Source organism: Carcharhinus amblyrhynchos, chromosome 14 (assembly GCF_965287045.1).
Source record: "Carcharhinus amblyrhynchos chromosome 14, sCarAmb.v2.hapA, whole genome shotgun sequence".
In the NCBI taxonomy this organism is placed as follows: Eukaryota; Metazoa; Chordata; class Chondrichthyes; order Carcharhiniformes; family Carcharhinidae; genus Carcharhinus; species Carcharhinus amblyrhynchos.
In genome coordinates, this window is record NC_137337.1 from 41002150 (window position 1) to 41029429 (window position 27280).

Sequence of the window (27280 nt, forward strand, 5' to 3'; positions counted from 1 at the left end):
GTCCGGTCGGTGATGTCAGTAAGGGGTCAGTAGGGCCTGTAGTCTGGGGCGCGTGCGCGGGAGGCTGAGGGTGAGCAAGATGCCCCTGTTTGAGGGTCTGGGCACCGGCGGCGAGAAGACGGCCGTTGTCATCGACCTGGGAGCCGCGTACACCAAGTGAGTTAGGGGAGAGGATTAGTAGGTTCTACTGATATGTAGGGTGGGTCCAAGGAGGGATAAACGACGGTATAGAGACATCATCATCATCGTCAACAACACTCAGGCTAAATGGCCTGTTCCTGGCTGGAAAAATAAAAACCTACTCAGCTGAAATTCAAAGGTGTTTTCAGATACACTGGTACCCAACGCAGCTAATTATCCTGAGTGAATCTGTCACACTACTCTTATCTGTCTCTGCTAAGGAAGTTTCCCAGGTCCTGGTGGAACTAGTTCAGACACTGGGAGGGTTTTAAATTGATGAGGGGTGTTGGATACACTATCTGTACTTCAGTTTGAACCGGCGTTACGGCTGGATGAGATGCATGCAAGAACATTGAGGGAAATGTAAGTGGAAATTGCAAAGGAGTTGGCCATGTTTTTCCAGTATTTCTTGGACTCTGGATTGGAGAATTGCAAATGTTAAAAAGGGTGTAAAGATGAGTTCAACTACAAGCCAGTCAGTTCAACCTTGGTGATGTGGAGTCTTTTTAAAATAATAATTGAGACAAAATTAATAGTTGCTTGGGCAAATGCTAGTTAATTAAAGCAAAGCTAGTGTAGGTTTGTTAGAGTTACATTTTATAGAGGTTTGATAGAATGCTGTTAATGTAGTATACTGGAAGTTGTCGTACGCCACTTCAACAGCTATGCCAAGCCTCATTATGTATGCTTGACTGAGAACCCAGACTCTTATGAAAGGTTCAAATGAATGAGTTTATTTACACAAATGCAGAGAAATTTTGACTTGACTTAACTGACATCTCTGGTTCTAAGAAGTTATTTCCAAGATTTTTCTGATGTCTCTGTTTACAATATGCTTAAATTGGTACTTCAGTGTTTGAACTTTTATACGGTTGTCGAAACATCAGTTTTTTTTCAAATTATGAATGAATGTATTTTTAAGTAGTTTCAGTCATGGATATGTAGGGCTGCTGGAAGTGGATGGGGGAACAAAGAAAATTACAGCACAGGAACAGGCCCTTCGGCCCTCCAAGCCTGCGCTGACCATGCTGCCTGACTAAATTAAAATCCCTTACCCTTCCAGGGACCATACCCCTCTTTTCCCATCTTATTTGTGTCCAGATGCCCCTTAAGATTCACTATCGTATCTGCTTCTACTACCTCCCCCAGCAGTGAGTTCCAAGCACCCACCACACTCTCTTGTGTAAAAAAAAACTTGTGTCGTACATCTCCTTTAAACCTTGTTCCTCCCACCTATGCCACCTAGTAATCGACTCTTCCAGCCTGGGAGAAAGCTTCTGACTATCCACTCTGTCCATGCCCCTCATAATCTTGTAGACTTCTGTCAGGTCGTCCCTCAACAAACCAAGTTTCTCCAATCTTTCCTCGTAGTTAATGCCCTCCACATCAGGCAGCATTCTGGTAAATCTTTTCTGTACCCACTCCAAAGCCTCCACATCTTTTTGGTAGTGTGGCGACCAGAATTGAACACTATATTCCAAGTGCAGCCTAATTAAGGTTCTATAAAGCTGCAATATGACTTGCCAGTTTTTAAACTCAGTGCCCTGACCGATGAAGGCAAGCATGCCGTATGCCTTCTTGATTATCTTCTCCATCTGCATTACCACTTCCAGTGACCTGTGTATCTATACACCCAGATCCCTCTATCAATACTCTTAAGGGTTTTGCCATTTATTGTATATTTCTTTTCTGTATTAGACCTTCCAAAATGCATTACCCCACATTTGTCCGGATTAAATTCCGTCTGCCATCTCTCCGCCCAAGCCTCCAAGCGAGTTACATATATATTCTGCTGTATCCTCTGATAGTCCTCATCACTGTCCGCAAATCCGCCAACTCTTGGTTCATCCACAAACACCCTAATCAAACCAGATACATTTTCCTCCAAATCGATATGTTACAAACAGCAAAGGTTCCCATACTGATCCCGAAGGAACGCCACTTGTTGCAGTCCTCCATTCAGAAACGCACCCTTCCACTGCTACCCTCTGTCTTCTACTGAGACAGACAGTTCTGTATCTACCTTGCTAGCTCAACTCTGATCCCATGCAACTTCATCTTCTGCACCAGTATGCTGTGAGGGACCTTGTCAAAGGCCTTACTGATGTCCATGTAAACAACATCCACTAGCCTTCCCTCATCAATCATCTTCATTGTTTCCTCAAAGTTTTTAAGTTAGTGAGACACGACCTCCCCTTCACAAAACCACATTGCCTCTCGCTAATATGTCCACTTACTTCCAAGTGGGAGTAAATCCTGTCTTGAAGAATCCTCTCCAATAATTTCCCTACCATTGACATAAGGCTCACCAGCCTGTAATTACTTGGATTATTCTTGCCACCCTACTTAAAGAAATAGCACTGGATATTCTCCAATCATCTGGGACCTCCCCTCTGTGACCAGTGTGGCTGCAAAGGTTTCTTTCAAGGGCCCAACAGTTTCCTCCCTTGCCTCTCTCAGTATTCTGGAGTATATCCCATAAGGCTCTGGGGACTTGTCTATCTTAATGTTTCTCAAAAACCCCAGTATCCCCTCGTGAGTTGGCATGGGGGTTTTAAGGGACCATGGCGTTAGATGGAGGACATAATTGGCACGGGTAAGATCTTTTGAAGTTACCTTTCAAAAGGTTCCTGAACACAGACTGTGACTCAAAATGAGGGGCCATGAACATTAAATCGTAGAGAGGCTGACTGACTCCCCAAGATTGCAGGGGGCAAGGAGATGCCTATCCCAACAATAGAACTATCCATGTTGGGAGTCTAGATGTGGGTTACCCTGTATCAAGGAAAATTGTTGGGCGGGGGGGGAATCCTAGAGTCAAACCCCATCCCCTATTTTGCAGTGGCTTCAGAGTCCACCAGACTCCATAAAGATCCAGTCCATTAACTCTGTTTCTTGCCAAAGACACTGCCTGGCCTGCTGAGTATTTCAACATTACCTGTTCTATTGCATCTGCCACTCGTCTGCCCATTCTGCTGGCCTATCTATGTCTTCTTTCAGTTGAATGGTATTCTCACTGTTTGCCATTCTTTAGCAAATTTTGAAATTTACTCTGAATTCCAATATCCAAAACATTTATACTTAATTTTAGAAAGGTGATCCTAGCATTGACCATTAGGAAACACGACTGCCTACCGTCTTTGTGTTTGAAAAAAAAACCATTTAGCACGACTTGCTGTTTTCCACCTTTTTATCCAAGCTGATGACAGTGACAGAAATTCTTATAGATCCCCATGACAATCATTTCCATTCCAGCATATCTGTGCAGGAGTTCCTCAGGGTAATGTCCTAATGACAGCAGTGTTCGCCACCTACAAGCTGCACTGCAGAAACTCACCAAGGTTCCTGAGGCAGCGCCTTCCAAACTCTCAACTAATATCCTCTCAAAGGATGAGGGCAGCAGATAGTTATGAATCTCATCGCTTGGAGGTTTCCCTCCAAGTCATTCACCATCCTCACTTGGAAATATTTCGCTGTTCCTTCACTGTCACTGGGTTAAAATCCTGGAATTCCCTGCCTAACAGCACGGTGGATGTACCCACCCAGGGACTGCAGTGGTTCAGGAAAGTAGCTTACCATACCTTCCCGAAGACAGTTGGGGAGGTAAATGAATGCTGGCTCAAGCGTGACACCCACATCCCATAAATGACTTTTTTAAAATGGAAACGCCTATAATTACTGAATTTCTATTCAGTTGTTCCCTCTTTTGCAGCTTCTTGCATGCATGCACCATGGTGTGAACTGCAGTCCTCCAAGCTGCCTCCAGTGCTGAGCCCTGCTTGAGTGTATCAAACACCCCAAAACCCCTGTACTCCCTGCCCCTTCTTGCAGGTAGCTACCCATGTACTATCCTGAACTCTTATTGCCTGTGTGGTGGCCGCTTCATGGAATGTACAATCAAAGAAAGACTCATCCTCACTGCTGTGCAGTGATCTGAGCTGCCACTCGTGCTTAGAAATCTTGACCTCAAGCGGAAGCAACTGGACACCTTTCCCACATACATGGTTCCCCCTAAGACAAGTCATGTCCAGAAGCTCTCGCAAGCCATAGGAATTACCATTTTCAGTCAGTCACCATGATCATTCCAAAGACTACTTCTGTAAGCAGGCTTATGAACGATGTGATATTTTCTGATTTTTTTTGTTCCCCACAGCTAATGATCCCTTTGTGACCTACCTAATTTTTCAGTTAGTGGAATATCAATTGCAGGCAGTGTAAAAAAAAAGCTAAAATAATTAGATCTTGAAAAGTTAGAACTGAATAGTAGAAAAAGATCAAAACATCAGACTTTGCTTAAACATATTTAACTTTCAAATCAGTTGTGAAACAAACATCACTAATTCTGGTCGTTTTTTTTGTCTAATGGTTCTGTGAAGTACCTTGGCATTTCACTGCACGAGAGATACTACATTAAAGTACATTGTTGTTGTGCTTATGTAGCATTTCTACCCTAGCCAATCATTTGCCTGACACAGAGAACCATGGATGGCATTAGTAGTCACATGAACAAGGATGGCATTACTAGTCATATGTTCGAGGAAGGTTGATTAGGAAGAACAAATATGGATTTCTAATGGAGAAATCATGTTTAACTAGCTGGAGTTTTTTGAAGAACTAACAAAGGGTTGATGAGAGGAATGCTGTTGATGTGGTGTTAGGGGCATTCAATGCAATGCTATATAACAGACTTGAGAAGTTATAACTCATGGAATGAAAAGAACAGTTGCAATATGGATACAAAATTGGCTGAGTAATAGGAATCAGAGAATAATGGTCAATGAATATTTTTTGGGCTAAAGGAAAGTTTGTAGTGGAGTTCCCCAGGGATCAGTATTGGGACTCGTGCTTTTTCTGATATATATCATTTGAAGGCGAGAGTAATTGATAAAGCATACAGTATTGTGGACTTTACTAATAGGGGCATAGATAGATACAAGACGAAAGAGGTTATGCTAAACCTGTACAGAACTTCAGTAATGACGATAGATTGGAGAGGTTGGGACTGTTGTCCTTAGACCAGAAAGCTAAGAGGAGATCTGATAGAATGCTCAAAATCATGAAGGGGTTGGACAGACTAGATAAGCAGAAACTGTCCACCTCATAAATGGATCAAGAATGAGAGGGCACAGAGCTAGTGATTTGTAAAAGAAGCAACTGTGATGTGAGAGAAAACATTTTTTGCACAAATTGTTCTGGTCTGAAATACACCATCTCGAAGTGTGATGGAGGCGGTATCAATCGAGACATTCAAGAGAGCATTGGATGATTCAATTAAGGCATTCAAGAGGGCACCAAATAGAAACAATGTGCCAGGGTACGGAGAACTGTCATAATGCTCATTCGGAGAGCTGCTGCAGATATGATTGGCTAAATTACTTCCTTCTGTACTGTAACAATTCTGAATATTTGCAGGCTGGAGTCAGATATCTCATTTCCCTTTAAAGGTCAAATTAGAACAAAGACATATTCACTAAATAAAGCTGTTAGTCAGCTGTAGGATAAAAAAACACAGATTACCATAAAACAAAAGTATGTTTGGTGTGTTCTGACACTATATTTTATTGTGTGTGCTTGTGATTTTCATTCTCTGGTAGGTGAACTGTCCCGGTGATTTGTTTTGTCTATATCTTGGGATCCTGGATGGAATAAATTCTTCACTTGCTAAATAATGGTGAAACAACATTGCCACCTGTTTGGCCTGATCTTACATTTCCTCTTGAATAATATTATTGGATAATACTGAATTTATTATCAGGAAAAAAAAATTCCAAATTGGTCTGTTTATGCAATTGAGCATTACCTAGTTGGAATCCTGAGTCTGTTCTGTGATTATGTCAGTGCACGAGTCTGCCTGGAGTTGGAGCAAGATCTATAAGAATCCTTACAGTGCAGAAAGAGGCCATTTGGCCTATTGAGTCTGCATTGACTCTCCAACAATGCATCTTTCCCAGATCCTATCCTTGTAATCTCATGTATTTACCCCTGCTATTCCACCTAATATGCATATCCTGGGATACTAAGAGGCAGTCCTGCATGACCAGTCCACACCTTTGGACAGTGGGAGGAAACCAGCACAGACATGGGGGCATAACTGAGCATTAGCTAGTTGGAATCCTGTCTTTCTTCTGTGATTACATCTGTGCACAAGTGTGCCTGAAGTTGAAGCATGATCTGTAGAAGCCGTAGAATTCCTACAGTGCAGAAAGAGGCCATTCAGTCCAACTCCAACAAAGCATCTTTCCCAGGCCCTATCCCTGTGCTTCACATATTCACTCCATTAATCCCCCTAGCCTACACATCCTGGGACACTAAGTCAATCCAGCATGGCCAATCCACCTAACTTGTGCATCTTTAGACGGTGGGAGGAAACCCATGATGTGGGTATGCCAGCGTTGGACTGGCGTAAACACAATAAAAAGTCTGACAACACCAGGTTTTAGTCCAACCGATTTATTTGATAATAGACTCACAAGCTTTCGAGGTTTCCCTCTTCGTCAGGTTCACCTCGTCAGGGAAACCTCGAAAGCTTGTGAGTCTATTATCAAATAAATCGGTTGGACTAAAACCTGGTGTTGTCAGACTTTTTACTGGGAGGAAACCCATACAGACATGGGAAAGAACATGCAAACTCCACATCGACAGTCACCCAAGGCTGCAATCGAACCCAGGTCCCTGGTGCTATGAGGCAGCAGTGCTAACCACATGCATCCCACAATCTAACTCCAAAGGCCTTTTATATTTTATATTAGAAAACAGATGGAGTTTGAATTTAGAGTTGAAACCTAGCTGGCTCATGTAATAATGCAGTACTCTGGGGAAAATAGTTTTGCACTGCTTTGGTGAAGCACTGTATGTAATAAGTAAGTGATGAGATACTGGGTGTATGAATTTATCTGGTTAAATTGTGTGTTTAGGGAATGTAAACACTCTCACTTACATGCACTATAAATTTGAACTGTTTTGATAGGAACTCAGTTTCCTCAACAGAGGAATTGGAGATAGGAAAAGATAGTTCAAAATGGTTCAAATCTATCCTGCATCCCCTAACCTGAATATAATTGCAGTACAATGAAGAAATAAAATACATTGCACCATGTGGGAGCAAAAAGGTACAAAGTGATCTAGTACATTACTTTGCCATTTTGTCACTATAACTTAGAAAAAGAGCCTATATGTGAAATAAAAAAAAACAAAAGGACATGCCATGGCTGGATAAAGAATATATTAAAACATTAGAACATTTTTATTAGCGTTTATTTTAAACAATGGCTGTAACCTCTAAGTTCAGGGCGCCATACTGGGGAATACTCCAAAGATTTGCTAGGAACCCTCCCACAAGTACACAAATAAGGTTTGCTTGGCAGTTGCCCAGAAATTCAAACTTCCCCTGTACTGGGAATCATACAGAAATGTGATTTTAAATTGCAATCATTGGATGCTTCTGACTGTGTCACATTAATAGTTACCCAGAAAAGGTTTGAATTAAAATCTCTTCTAACTTCTTGGTAACTATTGCACAGATTCAGACCAAGACCAATGCCTCACAGGACTATCCCACACCCACAGGGTGCCAGGGTAGTCCCCCAGACTACCTCTCCCATAGAAACTGTCCTCCCCATGCTCACGCAATACCCACCCTAAGAGGCCTGACGTGGCCCAACCCTCAAAGCCCAACCCAATCCCCTCCCCGGGTCGCAATTCAACTCAGTTGCTACTACATCAGTAGATGGTAGCTGTGACCCAATATGTTTTATGCATAATCTATAATCTCCTTAACAACACAATTTCCAAAATGCAACAACTTTTCAAATGGAATGTCTGCCCTAGACTAATTCATAGCAAAAATTATACATACCAAAGATTGACAATAAGTAGCCAAGAAGACACCAGGAAATGAAAAGTAAGTTGTGATGAAACTGTTTCCTCTCGAGCTATACTTTGACAGCCCCAATGGGCAAAAATTAGCAGAGAAAAGGCCTAGCATGGTGAGAAAGAAATCCAGTATTAAAAACTCCATTGCCAAAAGAGTATTGATGCTTATTTTCTGCCAATTGATCTGTTGTTTGAAAAAAAAAGTGTAGCATCATCATAAATAGTGTTTTGAAGATTTGCTTCATGTTCATAATAGCTATTAATGTGGATATGATATTTAATGTTTGGTATATTGAAGATTTCTTTCAACTTCTAGGTGTGGTTTTGCTGGAGAAACTGGGCCAAGATGCATCATCCCTAGTGAAATTAAGAAGCTTGGTAAAACACAAGTAAGCTTTTTTTCACCTGCATTTCAAAAAGTACTTTAAAATGCTTTGTGACAATTGAGATGTGATAGTGTTCTATTAGTGCAAAACTTTTATTTGCTTTTCTACAGTGGGCTTTGGGCTGATATTGGTAATGGAATAAAAGCAAAATACTACAGATACTTGAAGTCTGTTAGACCTTCTGAGGTTGTGCAGCATTTTCTGTTTTTATTTCTAATAGAATTCTGACATTGCAGATCAGACTTCAGTTCATGGTGTAATCCAATTGACTTGGGGACACAGGAGCATAATATTTTTCAGGAATATTGTCTGACAGCTTTTAGGGCTTGATGCTGCATAGAACATAACTGGTACATTATCTGGCTGGGTCAAAAAACCATTCAGGTTGTCTAGGTGTTTTATACAGTTAAATCTTCTGAGAAGCAGATTGTCCTGTCTGTTTTTTTTTAAGTATTTACTAGTTGATAATGTAGCTTTCTCGTATTATTACAGTGTAATTGACAGTATATACCAAAACTTAGGCACTAAGATGATCACAAGCTGCTGCATGAATTACTAACATTGCTCAGGTTTAGAATTCCGAAACTTAACAATTACATTACCATGATTTGCATCTCTTCCACAAACATTCACCCCCTCCACCCCCTTAGGCACCTTACAAACCCACAACCACTAGTATATAGAAGGAGAAGATCAGCTGACATGGGACCACCACTCACTAGCTGGAAGTTCCTCTCCAAGCCACTCTCCACCCTGACTTGGAAATATATTGCCATTCCTTCACTGTCGCTGGGTCAAAGTCCTGAAACACTCTGTCACAGCACTGTGGATGTACCTATGCTGCATAAACTGCAGTGACTCAAAAAGGCAGCTCGCACCATTTTTTAAAAGGAAATTAGTGATGGGTAATGAATGCTAGCCAGTCAGCGAAGCTCACATCTTGTGAATGAATTAAAAAAAGATTATCAATGAATTTAAAATGTGGATAATAGTTCATAAACATTAATATTTTTAATATACTTTTTTAATGTGATGGATTTTGTTCACAGAATGTGGGTGTCACTGGCAAGAATAAAAATAATTACCCTTCTAGTTACCCAAGAGAAAGTAGACCATCACCTTGAACAGACTCAGCTCTTGTTTCGAAAGCACATTCAAAGTCCTTTTAGATGGGGAGTTCCAGGATTTAAGGCCACCTTAAAGGCCACATTTCCTTGTATTATTCTGAACCACAACCCCTATCAATGCCCTTGAGCCTAATTCCTACTGTGTCTATCTCTAGGGCGAAGGACCTATCCCCAAATTCACTTACGTTTTCTCATTCAAAATTTCAATTCTCTAGCCTTTCGCCCTCCACTCGTCACAACATTTTTTGCAGCTACTATTTCGCTCAGTGATAACTTCAACTCCACTAAAGTCATTACTCTGCCTTACTTAGGCCATTCCCCCAGTATCTTCATTTGCCATTTCATAGGTAAAAGGACTCAGAATAGATATGGTGGATAACTTCTTTAGCCATTTACTGTCGGATCTGGCTAGACCATGTAAAGTACCACTGGGTCCTGCTGTCATCTGCCAAAAATGCTTGTGACTCCCATGATCATCCTCAATGTGAAGATCACCTTTAGCTTTTTTTTCTACCATTTGCTATTTTCTTAAAGCCCTTTCCCCTGTCTTATTCACCATCACATCCAACAGTAAGTGTAGGGAGATCTATCATTTGCTCCCTCAATCATGTTTTCATGAAACTGCTGACTATTCAACTTCTCCTGGTCCCCATTGTTAGCGATGCTGCTAACACTTCTCCCTCTTCAGGTGTCCCCCTCTTTCATTTAAATCGGTCTTCATTACTCTTTTTTTGAAAAAGAATCCTTGACTCTGCCATCCTTGTAAACTACCACCCCATCTCCCCATCTCCCTTTTCCTTTCCGATGTTTTTGAATCCCAAATCGACATCCATATTTCCTGCAACTCCATGTTTGAATTTTGATAAATTGGTTGGACTTTAACCTGGTGTCATGAGACTTCTTACTGTGTTTATCCCAGTCCAACGCCAGCATCTCCACATCATGAATCCCTTCAATCAGGTTTCTTCTGCCTTTGCCAAAGTACTGAAATGGCTCTTACAAAAGTCATAATTGATATCCTATATATCTGCGTCAAAGGTAAGCTTCCTTCCTTGTTCTTCTCAGCCTGACTGCAATTTATAACATAGTTGACCGCACCATCATCCAGCTGAGTGGAACTATCCTCCCCTCATTCCACTGTCATCTAGCTAACTATAGCCAGGGAATCACCTGCAATGGATTTCTCTTCCTGCTCCTATATCATTGCCTCTGGTGTCCCCAAGATATTATCCTTGGCCCCTTTCCTAGTTCTTCTCTACGTGCTGTCACTTGACATCAGTTTTCACAATGCATTAGGGGCACCCGAATTTACCTGACCATCACCCCTCTCAACTCCTTCACTGTCTCTTAATTATTAGACAGATTGTCTGACATCCAGTATTGAAGAGCCCAAATTTCTTCCAATTACCTATTTGGAAGATTGGTCCCCGTGCAAGCTCCATTCCCTAACCCGCAATTCCATCCCTTTCCCTCGCAGCTGTCTGATTTTCTGATTGGTCCTGTTTTCTGTCTTCTGGAGTTGGGGTGGAAATTTTAAGCAAAATGATTTTTAACTTGTAAATCTTGATTTTTTTTTGTTTTGATTTTTGGCTGAGACTTAGTATTGCTCTTTCAGAATTTTTCATCAATTCTGTTCTGCTTTTCATTTCCAGTTTTCCAACATTTTTGGTTCAGTTTTAATCTTTCAACTTAATCAGAATGAGCTGAGTGCTTCCAAATGTGTTAAGCTTGTTGCATACTATTGTATACTATAACATGCTGATGGTGCCTATGGAATGATTTGCACACAAGCTGTTTTTGATATATACTAGATGTTTTTACTGACTACTATCAGAATAGTTGACTGTTTGCATTGTTTTGTTTTTGCATGTGATGAACTGAGCCAAATAGGAAAGCTTTACATCTGTAATATATGAATTTATTAGTATCCATCACTGTAGATTACAAGGCAATGATTGAACATTGTAAACCTTCAAATGCACATCGAGAATGTCGGTAAGATGCTTTTGTTTTTTTCTTCAGGCTGTTAAAGTCGTTCAGTTTAACATCAATACTGAAGAGCTTTATAGCTATTTGAAGGAATTCATTCACATGTTGTACTTCAGGTAGAATGAATTTTAAAAATATTCTTAATATTGTAATTCAATATTTAAATACTATTCAGGTGTGTATGGGGTGTCAGGGAGGGATAGTACCTCTGTTGGGGGAACATGTTGCCTCCTTTCAGGGTGGTTTGTCCACCTTTTATTCCCACCTGGCACTCAGCTCTCACCTGTGGTTCCCCATAACCGATAGTGGCCACACCCCAGGCAATGGCTTCGACAAGCTGGCTAAACCAGGTGAGCTTAGCTGATGGGTCTCAACCCGTGGTGAGATAGGGTTATCTTGGCATGTGAAGATAGACGCCGGCAGATTGAGCGAACGAGACCAATGGAAGGTCCAACGGTCAAGAAGGTGGTCTCTGCAAGTGTCGTGGAACGCGAAGAGCAGGACAACACACAGAAGACATCCTGGTCATCCACTGCGCCTAGTCCTGTCTCCAGCTGTCTTGACTCTTGTCCTGCCACTGGATCCAGATGGGAATTGGGAAGATAGAGTGAGGTTGACGCTGCGCAACGCTCCCTTACTTTAATCCAAATCAAGCACTAATCTCGACATCGACATCATCATCATCATCATCACCAGTGTCCTGCTCAACCCTTGAAGTCCTGTGACGATGGGCGAGCGACAAAGCAGCAGTTGTGGATACACTGGGAGCCGTAGTCACAGACCTACACGCAGGCAGCTCAGGTCTAATGGTCGTTTTCCGCTGACCGAAGCAGCAGTGAAACTCAGCATCTACCTGGGCGACTGAGAAGTCATCTTCAGGAACGCACTGCCCACCTCTGTAGGATGACGAAGGGGCTAGAAAAGGTGCCCTAAACATTGCCTGCTTCACTACACCCTGGCCAGTTTACACAGCTGGCGGTGAGTCCATCTTGCGGTCAGGCGAACAAAATAAAACACAAGGTGACACCGCTCACCATTGGCACTTGGAATGTGCACACGCTTTTGGACAATCTTACAGCAGACAGACCAGAAAGCTTGCAAGATACAACACTGATTTTGCAGCCCTGAGTGAAACTCGTCTTGCCAACGTAGGTCAGTTGACTGAAACTGGAGGTGCATATGCTCTTTTCTGGAACGGTTGCGACAGCGATGAGCGTTGTGATGCTGGCGTTGGATTTGCCATCAGGAGTCACCTTGTTCAGAAACTTGATAGTCTACCCAACGGTGTGAACGACCGGCTTATGACGTTACAGCTTCCGCCACGGAACAGAAATCAAGCCACTCTGACCAGCACCTATGCCCCCACAATGAACAACCTGGAAGAGATGGAAGACGTGTTCTACGAAGAACTAAACGCCCTACTTTCAGCAGTGAACAGTACTGATAAGCTGATCTTGCTTGGCGATTTCAATGCAAGAGTAGGGTGCAACTCTGCAATCTGGCAGAGAGTCATTAGGAGACATGGAGTGAGCAAGTGTGTAACAGTAACAGCCTACTCTTAATGAAGACCTGTGCAGCACACGACCTCCTCATCACCAACACAACCTTCCGTCTGCCTACCTCTTGGATGCACCCCCGCTCTAAGCATTGGCATCTTATCGACTGTCGTTGTCAGGAGAAAAAACAGGCAGGATGTCAGAGTGACCATGGCCATGTGTGGTGCTGACTGCTGGTCAGATCACAAGCTCAGTGTCTCCAAAATGAGGCTCCGCATCAGATCCAAGAGGCAACCACAAGGAAGCAAGGTTATGAAAAGAATCAATGCACCTAAGCTAAAGAACCCCAGCATAGCTTCAGCACTGGCTGAAGACTTAGAAATCAAGCTTGCTGACCCACACCTCACAGGCAGCGCTGAGGATGACTGGGAACGCTTCAGGGATGCTGTCCATACATCTGCACTGAAGATGCTCAGGCCCTCTACCCACAAGCAGCATGACTGGTTTGATGAGGAGATACAGGCTGTACTTGTTGAAAAGCACTGTCTTCATTGGGCCTGAGAACGAACCATCATCAGCTGCCAAGAAAAATGCTTTTATCAGCGCTAGCAGGACACTCCAGAGTAAACTGTAAAATGCAGGATGCCTGGCTGAGTGCCAAGGCAGCTGAAATACAGGGATACGTTGACAGAAATGACTTGAAATGGTTCTACGAAGCCCTCAACACTCTCTACGGACCTCAATCTCTTGGGAGTTTCCCCCCCTCCTGAGTACGGATGGTACAACTCTCATTACAGAGAGGGCTTAGATCCTGCAGAGATGGGCTAAATACTTTGAAGCCATACTCAACCTACCGTCATCTATTAATGATGAGGCAATAGACAGGATTCCCCAGATTGATATCAACAGCACCATGGGTGACCCACCAGTAGTAGTCGAAGTCACGAAAGCTGTCAGCCAGCTATCCAGTGGCAAAGTCCCAGGGGCGGATGCCATACCTGCAGAGATCTACAAAGCTGCCGGTCCTGTATTTATCGAGAAGCTCACCGAGTTGTTCCAGTCCGTTTGGAAGCAAGGATCCATTCCTCAGGAACTTAAAGATGCTTCCATCATACACCTCTACAAGAGGAAGGGCAACCAGCAAGTATGCAACAACCACCCAAGGAATCTCGCTGCTCTCCATCACAGGAAAAACCCTCGCAAGAGCCCTGCTAAATTATCTGGTCACTCATCTGGAGCTGGGCCTGCTTCCAGAGTCACCGGTGTGGCTTCCGCAAAGGTCGTGGGGCTATTGACATGATTTTTGCTACTTGCCAACTTCAGGAGAAGTGTCAGGAGCAGAATTGCTAGCTCTACGCAACCTTTTGTTGACCTCGCGAAAGCTTTGACACTGGAAGCCGACAAGGCCTGTGGAGGATCATGGCAAAGTTCGGCTGCTCTCCCAAATTCATTCGGATGATATGCCAGTTCTGTGATGACCAGAGTGCTGGATGGCGGAGAATCCTCTGAGGCATTCCCAGTCACCAATAGTGTCAAACAGGGCTGTGTGCTCACACCCACACTGTTCAGCATGATGTTTACTGCCATGCTGAATGATGCCTTCCAGGAAAGCATTGCTGGAATCAGCCTCAAGTACAGAGTGGATGGGAAGCTCTTCAACCTGAGGAGACTTCAAGCTATTACCAAAGTGAAGGAGACTGTTCTGAGAGACTTCCTCTTTGCTGATGACTGCGCTCTGTATACTGGCTCAGAGCCAGAGATGCAAGTCAGAATGAACAAATTTTCCACAGCTTGTGACAACTTTGAACTCCCCATCAACATTAAAAAGACCGAAGTCGTGCACCAACCTGCTCCTCATGCACCATACACAGAACCCATAATCACAATCAAAGGGTAGAAACTACAGGCAGTGGACCAGTTCATTTATCTTGGCAGCACCCTCTCCTAAGCAGTGACTATTGATACAGAAGTTAACTGCAGAATAGCAAAGGCAAGTTCTGCTATTGGTAGGCTGCACTCCACTGTATGGGAACATTGAAGAATCAGCCCAGCAACAAAACTGAAGGTCTGCAGTGCTGCGGTACTCACTACCCTCCTGTGTGCCTGTGAAACGTGGACCGTGTATCGAAGGCATGCAAGACAGCTCAATTATTTCCATGTGACTTGTCTTTGCAGAATATTACACATCAGATGGCAAGACAAAGTACCAGACACTGAAGTTCTCTCTAGAACAAGTCTACCATCAGTCTACATGCTGCTGATGAGAGCACAGACCCGGTGGGCAGGTCATGTCATCTGTATGTCAGACGAGCGCATACCTAAGCAGTTCCTTTTTGGAGAACTCTCTGCTGGAAGATGCTCGCATGGAGGGCAGAAGAAACGTTTCAAAGACACGCTTAAGGCCTCCCTGAAGTCACTTGACATCGACACGACCACCTGGGAAACACTGGCATAAAACTGCCCTATCAGGCGCTGTCTCATCCACAAGGGTTGTCAAGCTTATGAAGCAAGGTGTACGCAAAGCACAACGTAAGTGCGAGCTGCGCAAGTCCAGAGCCACCAGCACAACAACTACAGTGCCTACACAATTCCGTCCAGTATGTGCTAGGACATTCTATGTCTGAATTGGCCTGATTAGTCATCTTTGGACACACCGTAACCAGCCTCAAAATGACTAATGGTGTCAAGGTTCTCATCGATGACCATGGACGAACAACACACTATTCTACATGCAAAGAAAGCTGAGATTTAGAACACAATCATTTCTCAGTTACTTTTTTTTTGGTGTGGGAAGGTCTACATTTTTCCAATGAGAGCAGACTTACTCCAAATCACTGCACAAGGGTACTCTTGATCTGGCTGCTAGAACATGGACAGAAGCATTTTTTTTAATGAAAATCGCACCACATTAAAGCTTCTGAGATGGGGTGGGAATTGCTGATCCTCCCACCATAACGTCATTGAGTGTTAGCAGAGACCCTCAGAAGTGGTGAATAAAGCCAGTTATTCTGATTCTCTGGTGTTTTACACTGAAGTTAGGCCAGACGAAAATTATTCCCCACTTTTTAATGCATTGCATGAAATTGAAAAATCGCTGTTTGGGAAACATTGGGTACAAATTTTAATTCCATCTCCATAATTCAGTTGCAGTCAGATACTATTTTCTCTGGAGGGGAAAAAATATCCTAAAAATGCAATTTTCATTGAGGTTCTGAGCAAAATACAATAGATCCTGAATTATAGGTTACATGCTGATTGCTCCATTTTTAAGACCCAAGTGGCTTCTAGTTGACTAATTTATGTTTGATTAATTTCCATGTCCAAATTTGCAACCAGTTCTATTTGACTTAACATGGTTTGTTTTTCACCTTAACAGACATTTACTAGTAAACCCAAGGGATCGTCGAGTTGTTATTATTGAATCTCTTCTATGCCCATCACACTTCAGAGAAACGCTTACTAGAGTATTCTTCAAGCACTTTGAGGTAGGAAGCAATGGAACTAATTGCGAGTGTAATCTGATTGGAAATTAGTTTATATGTTAGCTCAGTGACTGGCTGTATAAATCTGTTACTGGTTTTTGAGATTTCTGGATGAGTTTGAAATTTTGTAATTTGCCTGAGCAGATGTGAAAAACAGCTAATGTGCAACCAAACAATGACCTATTTTCATGAAATAGGCAGCTCTTGTGTGGTTTTTACCAGTAAGATTTTAGCAGCATTGGAAGATAATTGAGAATTATCTACCACTTTAATTGGAGAAGACCGTATGTACAGTGAGTCACACAGGATTAAATTAAGTTTATCAGAATGACACCTATCAGGCTTACTATTGAACCATTGAAAATACTGAAAAATATCTCTACAATGTTTTTAATTATAGAACCAGACTGGGTTTGTTAGTTCTTTGCCATACCACTAGGTGGAGTACCACACCTTAATGACCCACTCCATTTCTGGATGGAATGGGAAATGGAAAGAAAATTGGTTGATGTAAGAATTATCTGTTAGAGAATCTACAAGTGTGAGCAAATGGGAAATAAATACTTTTAAAGTATTACATTTGAATTTTCCATAGTAATTAAATACCTGGGTGATTATTTCAAGTCAAAAACAAGTAGGGATTTGGACTGTAAAACCAGTGTCAGAAAATTCTTGTCAAGGAATAACCATATTGGCAATTAAGATAATTATTGATTTAGAATGTAAACTAATAGGTTTATTGGAAAAGAGAAGTTAATAGCTCATTAGTTGAGGCATGGCACAATACACAAGTTCAACATATGTTGGTCTATCTTTTTTATGGATCCAGGGTCTTCTGGGATTTTCCTTTTTGGTTCCTTGAACCTGGTCTCTTGAATCACAATGCCTTTCGAGACTTTAATTAAGTCAGTTTAACTCCTATATCCCTTTGCAGCTTTAGGACTTCAACTTTAATGGGATCTTATCCAAGCCGACACATCCAATCCATCTTAATTGCTGAAGCTACACACTTAACAGCTGCCATCTGAGAGTTTTCTCTCTCAGGTGGAAACAGCTTTTCAATAAAGACTGTGGCTTTCCCAAAATGACTCAAGACTGTACTTTCTAACTTTCCTAAGCTAAACTTTAACTGAAAATTGCTCAGAAACTGAGTGGTTATATGTTTTCTATTCACCGCCTTAAGGTAATTGCTTTAGCCGTAGTAACCCTGTCTATACTAGAATCACTGATCTCTAATGCTAGGTTCTTTTGGAAACCCTTTCGCCTGTGACAAATACCCATCGATTGGCAATGTCGTAGACAAATCCTTACTTCCTTGCATTTGCCCTATTCCTAACTCTTTCTTCTGACAAATGCTGCCCAGAAAACATCCTGTGAAAATGCTAGCCCTTGACCATTTCAAAGACTTGATGTACCTTGTTTTTCATGCTCTTTTGCAGATGGCTTTGTAACATTTGTCTGAGTATGTGCACCTGGATCAAAACAGCTAATGACTTTCAACCCAATATTTCAAACTCTTGACCAATGGGAAGAACACTTCTAGCACGCCCATAATATTCTAACGTTAATTTGTACTTCTAACCAGATGTCCTTGGAACATCTAGTCCTAAGACCAATCAGCTTTGCAATCTTCTAACTGCCAAACTGTAGCTTGTATCTTTGAACATCTAGTCCTTGGGCCACCTCCCTGGCCAATCAGTATTCTAGGTTTGGCTTCTTTTTACTGCTAAGTAAGACTTGGTGGAGCCCAAATGTACCTAGCTGTAACTTCAATCACTGCCAAAGGACCCATGTGTTCTTTCAGTATTTGGCACTTAGATGTTAACTTTCTTAACATACAAATTAAGACTTTTCATCACTAAGCTTATGTACAGTTCAATTTAATAATTAAAGCCTTATTAGTTACACAAATGAGCCAATGAGGTGACATTATACAATAAGTTATACAATTTCCCACTTTGTATACTTTGTAGGTTCCTTCAGTGCTGTTTGCTCCAAGCCATCTCATGTCTCTCCTGACTCTTGGTATCAATTCTGCTGTGGTATTAGATTGTGGATATACAGAAGCACTAGCATTACCTGTATCCTTTTGAAAATGTGTTTTTTTTTTAAATAAATGAAGAAGTGGTTACTAAAAACAATCCATCTTTTTTTAAACCATCGATATAGCATGTGGGGGGAAATACTGTTAGTAAAATAAAAAGCTAAGTTGTAGAAAATATTTTTAAAAAGCAAACTTAATGTCTGAATTTAATGGTATTGTCGTAAGGTTTCAGAAAGTAGGGCCTCCAATGTGGGCATGCTGTAGATGTGTTTATTAGTGTACCGTGCTTTCAGGCTCTGTTGACCATGACCAAAATAGTTCATTTATTGGCTGGCTTTCCTATTGTAATGAGTTGATTTGATTGCATTTGCAATATTGCAATATCTTAGGTCCTTTAGCTTTTCAAATACTGAAACTTATTCTGTTTCAAATGTTTAGCAAAAAAATTAACAGTAAAATATTTTAGGAGGAAAACAATTAGAATAGTTTTAGACTAAATTAAAATCTATACATGAGATCAAGGGACCAGAGAAGATATAAGACAATCAGTAGAAGTAGTGTTTCATAATGTAAATAGTTAGAAGCCACATTTTCTTCAACGTTACAGTGAAAATATTTCCCTTTATATAGGGAAACCAGGATTTCTCTATATACAGTAACTGAGTTAATTTTAAGAATTAAAATGCATTTTTAAACAGAGGTCCCAATTTTCTTCCCCGCCTTCGCTCTTGTATTGGTTCAATAGTCATCACCACATCTGGCAGTTAAAACTGGTAATAACAACTTTATTAACATTAGGTGAATAGATTGCTACAAGGAATTTTACCTTTTTAATATCCAGAAATAACCATCTCACGCTTGCTGTCTAGGTTATTGCATGGAGAATGCCAAGTAAGGTACCAAGTTCAACTGTGATAGTGCACCTCATCAAAGGTCAAAGGTGTATTGGAAGCTGGGGTTTCATGGATGGAAAAGGGAGATTCAATCAAATTTGGCTGCTGCTTATTACAAAAATAGCACTTACCAGGCATATTTGGGCCAATATATATTGAAAGTTAAGTTACAGATAGGAGTAAAAAACGTCCAACCAAGATCGAGAATACGAAAATTAACACAAGAACAAGGTTATTTTTAAAGAAAACTCCATTACAGGCATTTTGGTAGAAAAAGAATAAAGGAGGAGAATGTTTAGTTAGTCGACAAATTTGCAATGAAATGTTAGGGTAAAAGAAATACTAATTGGCTATTTGTTGTGGTTAACACACAATGGATTTTTATGTTGTGCAACAATCAAGGATGGGTGTAAAACATCCAGTAGAGGTGATTATTCAATGAAAGTTGGATATAAAATTTAATTAAATTGATCATATCTTTGTGATATGTTTTAATATCTGTGGATCCTCAGTAACTAAGGAAGAAAAAGTGAAAGTTCTTACTACAATTTTCAATTTTGTGGAATAGAGAATTGTACCGCAGGGTAGCAAAACTTGACTTCTTTCTTCAAATTAAGTGAATGAGCAGGTCAGGATTGGTTTTATCTGTGGCATCACAAAATGCAGGAAAAAAAATCTTGACGTCACTATGGTTACAGTAACTTGTTATAGAATAGCTGTAAAAGCTGGAGTAAATATACTTCATCAGTTAATCAGGATGTTGAATTCCCCACACAAGCTGTTGCCGAAGTAGAGTCCATAAATTATTTCCAGTGGTTGTAAATGCTTAAAAGGGAAATTAAGTATGTAGAGAAAGCAGGGAAGTTGTATAGACAAGTTGCATTATGTGAGGAGAAGTGGAGTTGGGAGCAGTAAACTTGATGGGCTAGGTGGCCTGTTTCTGCCCAGTAAGTTTTGAGGATAAAATGTTTCCTTTGCAGAAAACGGTGATTGTAATGTTATGCAAAGCAATCTAGAAAATATGTTTGTGTTATATAATTTTTTGCCTGTTTGAAATGTAACCTTAGCTTAATCAGATATATGAAGGAATTCCTATTTTGAATGCCTGGGAAGCGCTTCCACTGGGAGGAAAAGCAATCCATGTGTAAGGATTTAAAATATGTAACTTCTGCACATATACTGATATTTTAATATTTGCCATGCTTAAAGATTGAAGTGAAAAAAATCCAAAACAAATATTATTTTTATTACTAAAGGGAATTGCAGTCACGGTTATTAGAAGAATGTAGTGTGGACACGGGGACTAAGACTGGAGAAGGCTTAGCATCTGTGATGAGTAAGGATTGAAATACCAGTGTTTTGATATATTGCATATTTCATGGTGCTCCATCAATAATTTCTCTATTTTAATAAAAGTAGAAGCAGCATCTTTATTAGACAGTTCTTTGATTTAAAATGTTTTGCATCTTTGTGCTGTAGTCCCAGTTATGTATGCACATTAGTTGAAACATGAAATAGCAAAATGTTCATTTTACAAAGAATTTGAACGTATTAGATTTTTGAGAGTATCTAGTAATAAGTTTCAGTATCTACATTTTTATAATGTATTATTATATGATCTGTGCTCTTAATGTTGCTCCCAATTCATTTCAACAGGTTCACTTCCAGAAGAAACACTAGAGGATATCAAAGGTGAGAGCTATCTTTCCTTGTTAGTGAAGATTTATATAGTAAATGTATTTGCCTATCAAATAAAAAGTACAAATGTTGTAAATCTAGGAAATAATATTTCTGGTGTAACCTTTGACTGGCTTAATCTGAATTATTTTTGAGGGTGTGAAGTTAGCATGTGAACTTTACATCTGTTCCAGAATCTTGCTACTGGGACTAACAAACTTTCCATTTTCTTTAAAACCATGAAATAACTTCACAGCACATTGATGTGAAATCTGGAGTTGCATAAGGTACATGGTAATTAGGGTGAAGCACAAGAAAAGCCATTAGTATTAAACTGTGTTGTGTAAGCAAGCACCCGATTGAAATTTGTGTGTTTTATTTAAGCTTTTAGGAGAATTTAAGCTTTTCCCTTAAATTGTGCTTTTCAGTTCGTACTTGCTTTGTGAGTGATCTCCAGCGGGGACTGAAAATTCAAGCTGCCAAGTTTAACATTGATGGAAAAGCTGAGGTCAGTGTCAATTACTGGTGAATAAGATTGCCTAATCTAGTTGCAAAGTCAGAGGTGCATGGCAGTAATTTAATATTTTGTGTTTATAGCGCCCTCAACAGCCTCCAGATGTGGCATACCCTCTGGATGGAGAGAGGATTTTACATGTAAAAGGATCAATCAGGTTGGACCACTTGTATAAACAACATAAATCAAAATGCATAATAACTGGGTTGTGCTAAAGGGCAAAATATGTTGATGTGGTATATGAAGCTTTCAACTGCAGCCTCCCCACTGAGTTGTCTTGGTTTCAACCATTATGTAATTTGGAGGCAACAAAGGAAGAGTAGAGGATTGGGCAATTGGGCAGTTATCATGCATTTCCTACCTCTGACTAATCCATCCATTTGGAATAATTTCATTTGGTATTTCAGTTGAGGAACCATCAGTAACCACTTGTGAAGGATATAGCCAGAGGGCAGATTAGAGGAAAATGGATCTAAGTAACCAAAAAATAAATTAGTTCCAAAGGGTAATATAGTGGTTCAAGAAGGTGATTCATTTTTGACGACAATTGGAGAAAGGCAACCTAAATGCCAGCCTTACCAGCATCGTTCACATCTCATGAACAAATTGAAGAAACTAAGTGTGTGCAATAGTTGGTGTTAGCCAGTGGATACTGAAACAAGATTAATACGAATACAAATTCTTCCAAGTAAATATTTCTCTATCAATGTAATGGATTTATTTTTTTCACTGTACTCCATGTACTGTTGAAAATATACAAGTGACCAGATTCAGTGGTTAGAGTCACGTGGTGAAGGATAAATACTGGAGTATAGTCTTCTTACATTTAAACTTTTATTTAAAGAGATACACATTACACACTGTGCACCTCCAACCAACAACTACACTTTCAGCCAGCTCCTATATCTATGAATGCAGGTGAATCCCCAATTAATAAGAACATAAGAAATAGGAGCAGGAGTAGGCCATCTAGCCCTTCGAGCCTGCCCCGCCATTCAATAAGATCATGACTGATCTGTCGTGTCTCAGTTCCACATTCCCGCCCTCTCCCCATAACCCTTAATCCCCTCTCTTATCAAGAACCCATCAACCCGCTTCTTAAAAATATTTAGCGAGGCAGCCTCCACCACTTCAACGGGCAGAGAATTCCAGAGATTCACCACCCTTTGAGTGAAGAAGTTCCTCCTCAACTCCGTTCTAAACCGCCTCCCCTTTATCTTGAGGCTGTGCCCCCTAGTCCTACTGTCTTTTTTGAGCGGGAAGAGTCTCTCCACCTCTATCCTATCCATCCCATTCATCATCTTATACGTCTCAATGAGATCTCCCCTCATTCTTCTAAACTCTAATGAGTACAAGCCTAGTTTATTCAGCCTCTCCTCATAGCTCAATCCCCTCAACTCCGGTATCAGCCTAGTAAACCTCCTCTGCACTCCCTCCAGGGCCAAAATATCCTTGCGCAGGTGCGGCGCCCAATGCTCACCACCTAAATACAACTAACCCCAAATTGACATATAATTAGCATCAGTTGTCAAGTATTCGTGTTTCAGCATATTAAATGTGGAAATTACTTGCAGTGTTTGACAGGAAGCCATAGGAAGTGACCTTGTCCACAAAATAGTGTTAGTTAGAAATCTTAACAGTTTTTTAAGAAAGTGACCTATGATTTCTATAGGTGTGTTAAAGCAAACTTATAATGAACTTGGGAATTTTGTTAACATAGTCATTCTATAAATGTTGCCCACATGCAAATCTCCTTTTGTCAAGATTTTTTCACATTTATGTTGAGTCATCGTATATTCTGAGCGTATATTGTAACATGATTGTTAATTTAATTGTTTGTGATAGTTATAAACAAAGTGATTTGATTGAATTTTCAGTTCAAGGATCTTTTTAATTTTTCTTCAGAGATTCTGTAATTGAAATTCTCTTTGAACAAGATAATGAAGAGAAGTCAATTGCCACTTTAATCCTTGATTCTCTTTTACAGGTAAGAGGATGAAATGTGCTAAATTTGATGGATATTTGTTTTTAAAAATTTGGTCAGCTTCTTTGGATACCATATAATAGTTTATTGAAAGTGTCGCAGAGTTAAATGCTGTTTTACCATCATGGAACTTATGTTTAGCTACAGCTTCACTGGCAGCGTAGTTCAGCAGTAGTGCTATTACTTGTGGTATTGGGTTGAGTTCAAGCTTTACTTGAGCGCACAATCTAGGCTGATGCCTGTATTTTCTGATAGCATTCTTCACACATTTTAAACCAAGGCTTTATTCAAGTAGATAAGAATAATTTTAAGGCAGTATTTGAAGAGAGACAGAGTTTTTCCAGTGTCCCCCTTCCTGATGCATCAAAGCGCACACAGCTCAATGACTCTGAGCCAAAGCACCTCAGGCTGCAGACTTGTTTCCCTGAATTACATTGGCATTCAGAAAATCCCGTATTCTGGAGTTGCAATATACCATCTGCCCTACCATCTTGATTGTGTTATTTTAGCACTTTTTCTTATTTATAATAAGTCAAGCTGACTACTCCCAGTTAGCTTTACTACTGCTAGCAAACTTTGCTACTACTAATGTCTCAGTATACTAAATTACATGGGTTTTGAAAGATACATGAGCCAAATATTTGCTAACAAATTACTTACCTAATTTCCAATGATATTTCACTTTTCTCGTTACACGGTCATTCAACAGACCCCTAGCTGTTAATAATATCTTTGCCACGCTCTTCGTGCTATTTAATGACATCTCTGCTGAGCACTCGACACAGTTTAGTGACCTCTTTGTGCCATTTGCTGATACCCTGTCACGTGCTTACTGCTGTTTAGTGACCTCTGTTGTCTAATGATGACCTTGCCGTATCTTTTAATGTTTCTGCCGCGCTGTCCACAGTATTTGATGAAATCTCTGTTGTGAGCTACCTGCTGTTTGCTAGCACCCCAGCCTGCACTGTTTAATGACATCCAAGAGGGCAAAATGATCTTGAAAGAAAAGTCACTGTCTGTTGTCTCCTGGCCATTTGTATGAGTGATTCTGGGAGGTTTGGAGTAGATCATTCTCTTATTCAGTATACATGATGCATTGTTTGAGAGAAATAGAGGGATGCTTCTGTTTACTGAAGTAATTTGTAATACTTGTTGCTAGTGTCCTATTGACACAAGAAAACAGCTGGCAGAGAACCTAGTGATTGTTGGTGGAACTGCTATGCTGCCTGGTTTTCTACATCGAATTATGGCTGAAATTCGGTACCTGGTGGAGAAACCAAAATACAAAGAGGTATTGGCTGCCAAGACGTTCAAAGTTCATACTCCACCTGCAAAACCAAATACTGTGGCTTGGTTAGGAGGTAAGAATACATTCTTTGTAGCATCTGCAAAGTCTTGCGTTTATGAACAGTTCTATTGTATTGAGAGAGAATTGTTTAAGACTAATAAACCGGTGGCTAGTGTGAAAACATTGCACAGTAGGACACCTCTCCAATTTTCTGCATGTGGTCCTTTCTGCTCAACATATTTTATTCAACATTGGGCATACATAGCAAGATTCCTATCATAGTGAGCTTTTGCACAAGAAGGTGTGACTTCAGGGTGCTGATGCAGCAAAAGCTTGTCCAGTGCTTTTGTTTTACCCCATTCTGCACTCTGAAGTTGTATGTAATTTTAAAACTATAGTTCCTTCAGGTTATCTGTACAAATGGAGAATAATTTAGTAAGCTTGAGATTTGATGTAAGAGTGACAATTTGCAAAGATTACAAATCTAACAAACTAAAGCAATTTCAGTATTCATCTTGCAATTATTTTAAATCATGTAAAGTCATAATGACCATTTAACCCATCGTGCTTGTTCCAACTCTTTGTAAGAGCTGCCCAATTTATTCCCACATCCCAGTTTTTCCTAAGTCTGCAAATTCTCTTCATATACTAGTTGCCTTTTCAAAGTTCCTATAGCATCTGTAGTAGGTATATTCAGGTTGTATGAGCTACCTAGGTTCTAACCTCTGAAATTTCCTCCCAATACCTGTAACTGTTTTCTCTTCATTGAAACCTATCTCTTGACCACTTTCTGACCATCTGAAATAATAATTACTTGTATTTATGTAATACTGTTAACAAAAAACATCAAGGGGCACAGCAAAATATGATCAATCCACTTAAGATATCAGGTAGGTAATCATTTTGTGGCTTAGATGATGGCATAGTGGTAATGTCATGAGAGTAATAATCCAGAGGCCCTGGCTAATTTTCTGAGGATATGGGTTCAAGTCTGATTGTAGCAGCATGTGGCATTTGAAATAAAAAGCTAGTTTTAGTAATGGTAATCATGAAACTCATCAATTGTTGTAAAACACAATCTACTTCAGTAATGTCCTTTAGTATTGAAAGCAATGGAGGTAAATTCTTGCAACCACGAGATGTCCTTCCACATTGATTGTATTCCCTACTGCATTTCACGTTTCTTTTCCCATTGAAAAACAACGTTGGAACAATGCATAAGCCAATCGGTGCATCTTTGAGCATTGAATTGACTGATATTGCAAATAAGTACATTGGCAGCCAACCTGAAAAATTATTTCAGAACTATCCATAGTTTTTCAAAGTTGTTTTCTTTCCCTCTGTGATTTAGCTTTATTGGACTATTTGCATTTGCTGCTATATTTACAATATCAGCTACGGGGTTGGAAAAAAGTAATGGCAGATCTGTCAGACAGAGAATATGCAATATTTTTGTTTGTGGTGTTTTATTACTATAAGTGTTGCATTTCATTTCTTTTAGGAGCCATTTTTGGTGCTCTGCAGGACATTTTGGGTAGTCGTTCAGTCTCTAAAGAATATTACAGCCAGACAGGTCGTATTCCTGATTGGTGCTGCCTGAGTAATCCACCATTAGAAATGATGTATGAAACTGGTAAAGCACCACCTCCACTGATGAAAAGAGCATATTCCACTGAGAAATAGAGATAACATTGATGTTCTGAGACAACCGACCTTAGAAGTAACAAACTGTCTAGCAAGTATATGTCAACTGCTTTCCAAAATTATGTTGCTCAAATTTTCTGTATACTTTGGTTATAACTATTAAAACTATTTGAACACTTGTTAGATAAACAGTGATGTGTATTCTAAAAGCTCTTTACTTCAACATTGCATGTTTCCATGAAATATTTTAGGGTCTGAACTTTGAAAGCTGAAGTAAAGGTATGGCATTAAGTTCTTACTGTAAGTGCTCCTGGAGATGAATTTTTCTGGCAGATGATGTAGTCAGCTCTGAAGATGTGTAATTGCAAATGTTGGTGACTAGAAATGAATCCTGGTGCACAAGTGCATACTTTTGTTTACAATAATAAAATTTCTTAAAGCTACATCAAGTGTTTTTAAATACAGCAAACTTACACTATATTATAGTTAACTTGCCTTTTCCCAGAAAACATTTACTGTGTGCAATACTAATGTTACTTTGAAATAAATACATTTTAAACTGATTAATTAGTGAAGCTAGTGGTAATGTCAATCATTCAGAGGTCTAGTCTAATGCTGAGGACAGGTTCAAATCCCACAATGGCAGCTGGTGGTATTTAAATTCAATTAATAAATCTGGAATTAAAAGCTTGTTTCAGTAATGG

The 27280-nt window shown here is 40.2% G+C and overlaps 1 protein-coding gene across 1 annotated transcript; it reads left to right on the forward strand.

Moving 5' to 3' along the window:
- Positions 1-24: 24 nt before the first annotated feature.
- On the forward strand, positions 25-27019 carry actr10 (actin related protein 10). Its single transcript, XM_080202775.1, has 13 exons — positions 25-156; positions 8369-8441; positions 11588-11670; positions 16427-16535; positions 18506-18613; positions 20546-20613; positions 20726-20805; positions 21126-21161; positions 21575-21654; positions 21744-21817; positions 23566-23647; positions 24804-25005; positions 26434-27019. Exons 1-13 carry the CDS (start codon positions 80-82, stop codon positions 26613-26615), a joined length of 1254 nt encoding a protein of 417 aa, XP_080058901.1. The 5' UTR covers positions 25-79; the 3' UTR covers positions 26616-27019.
- Positions 27020-27280: the final 261 nt, after the last annotated feature.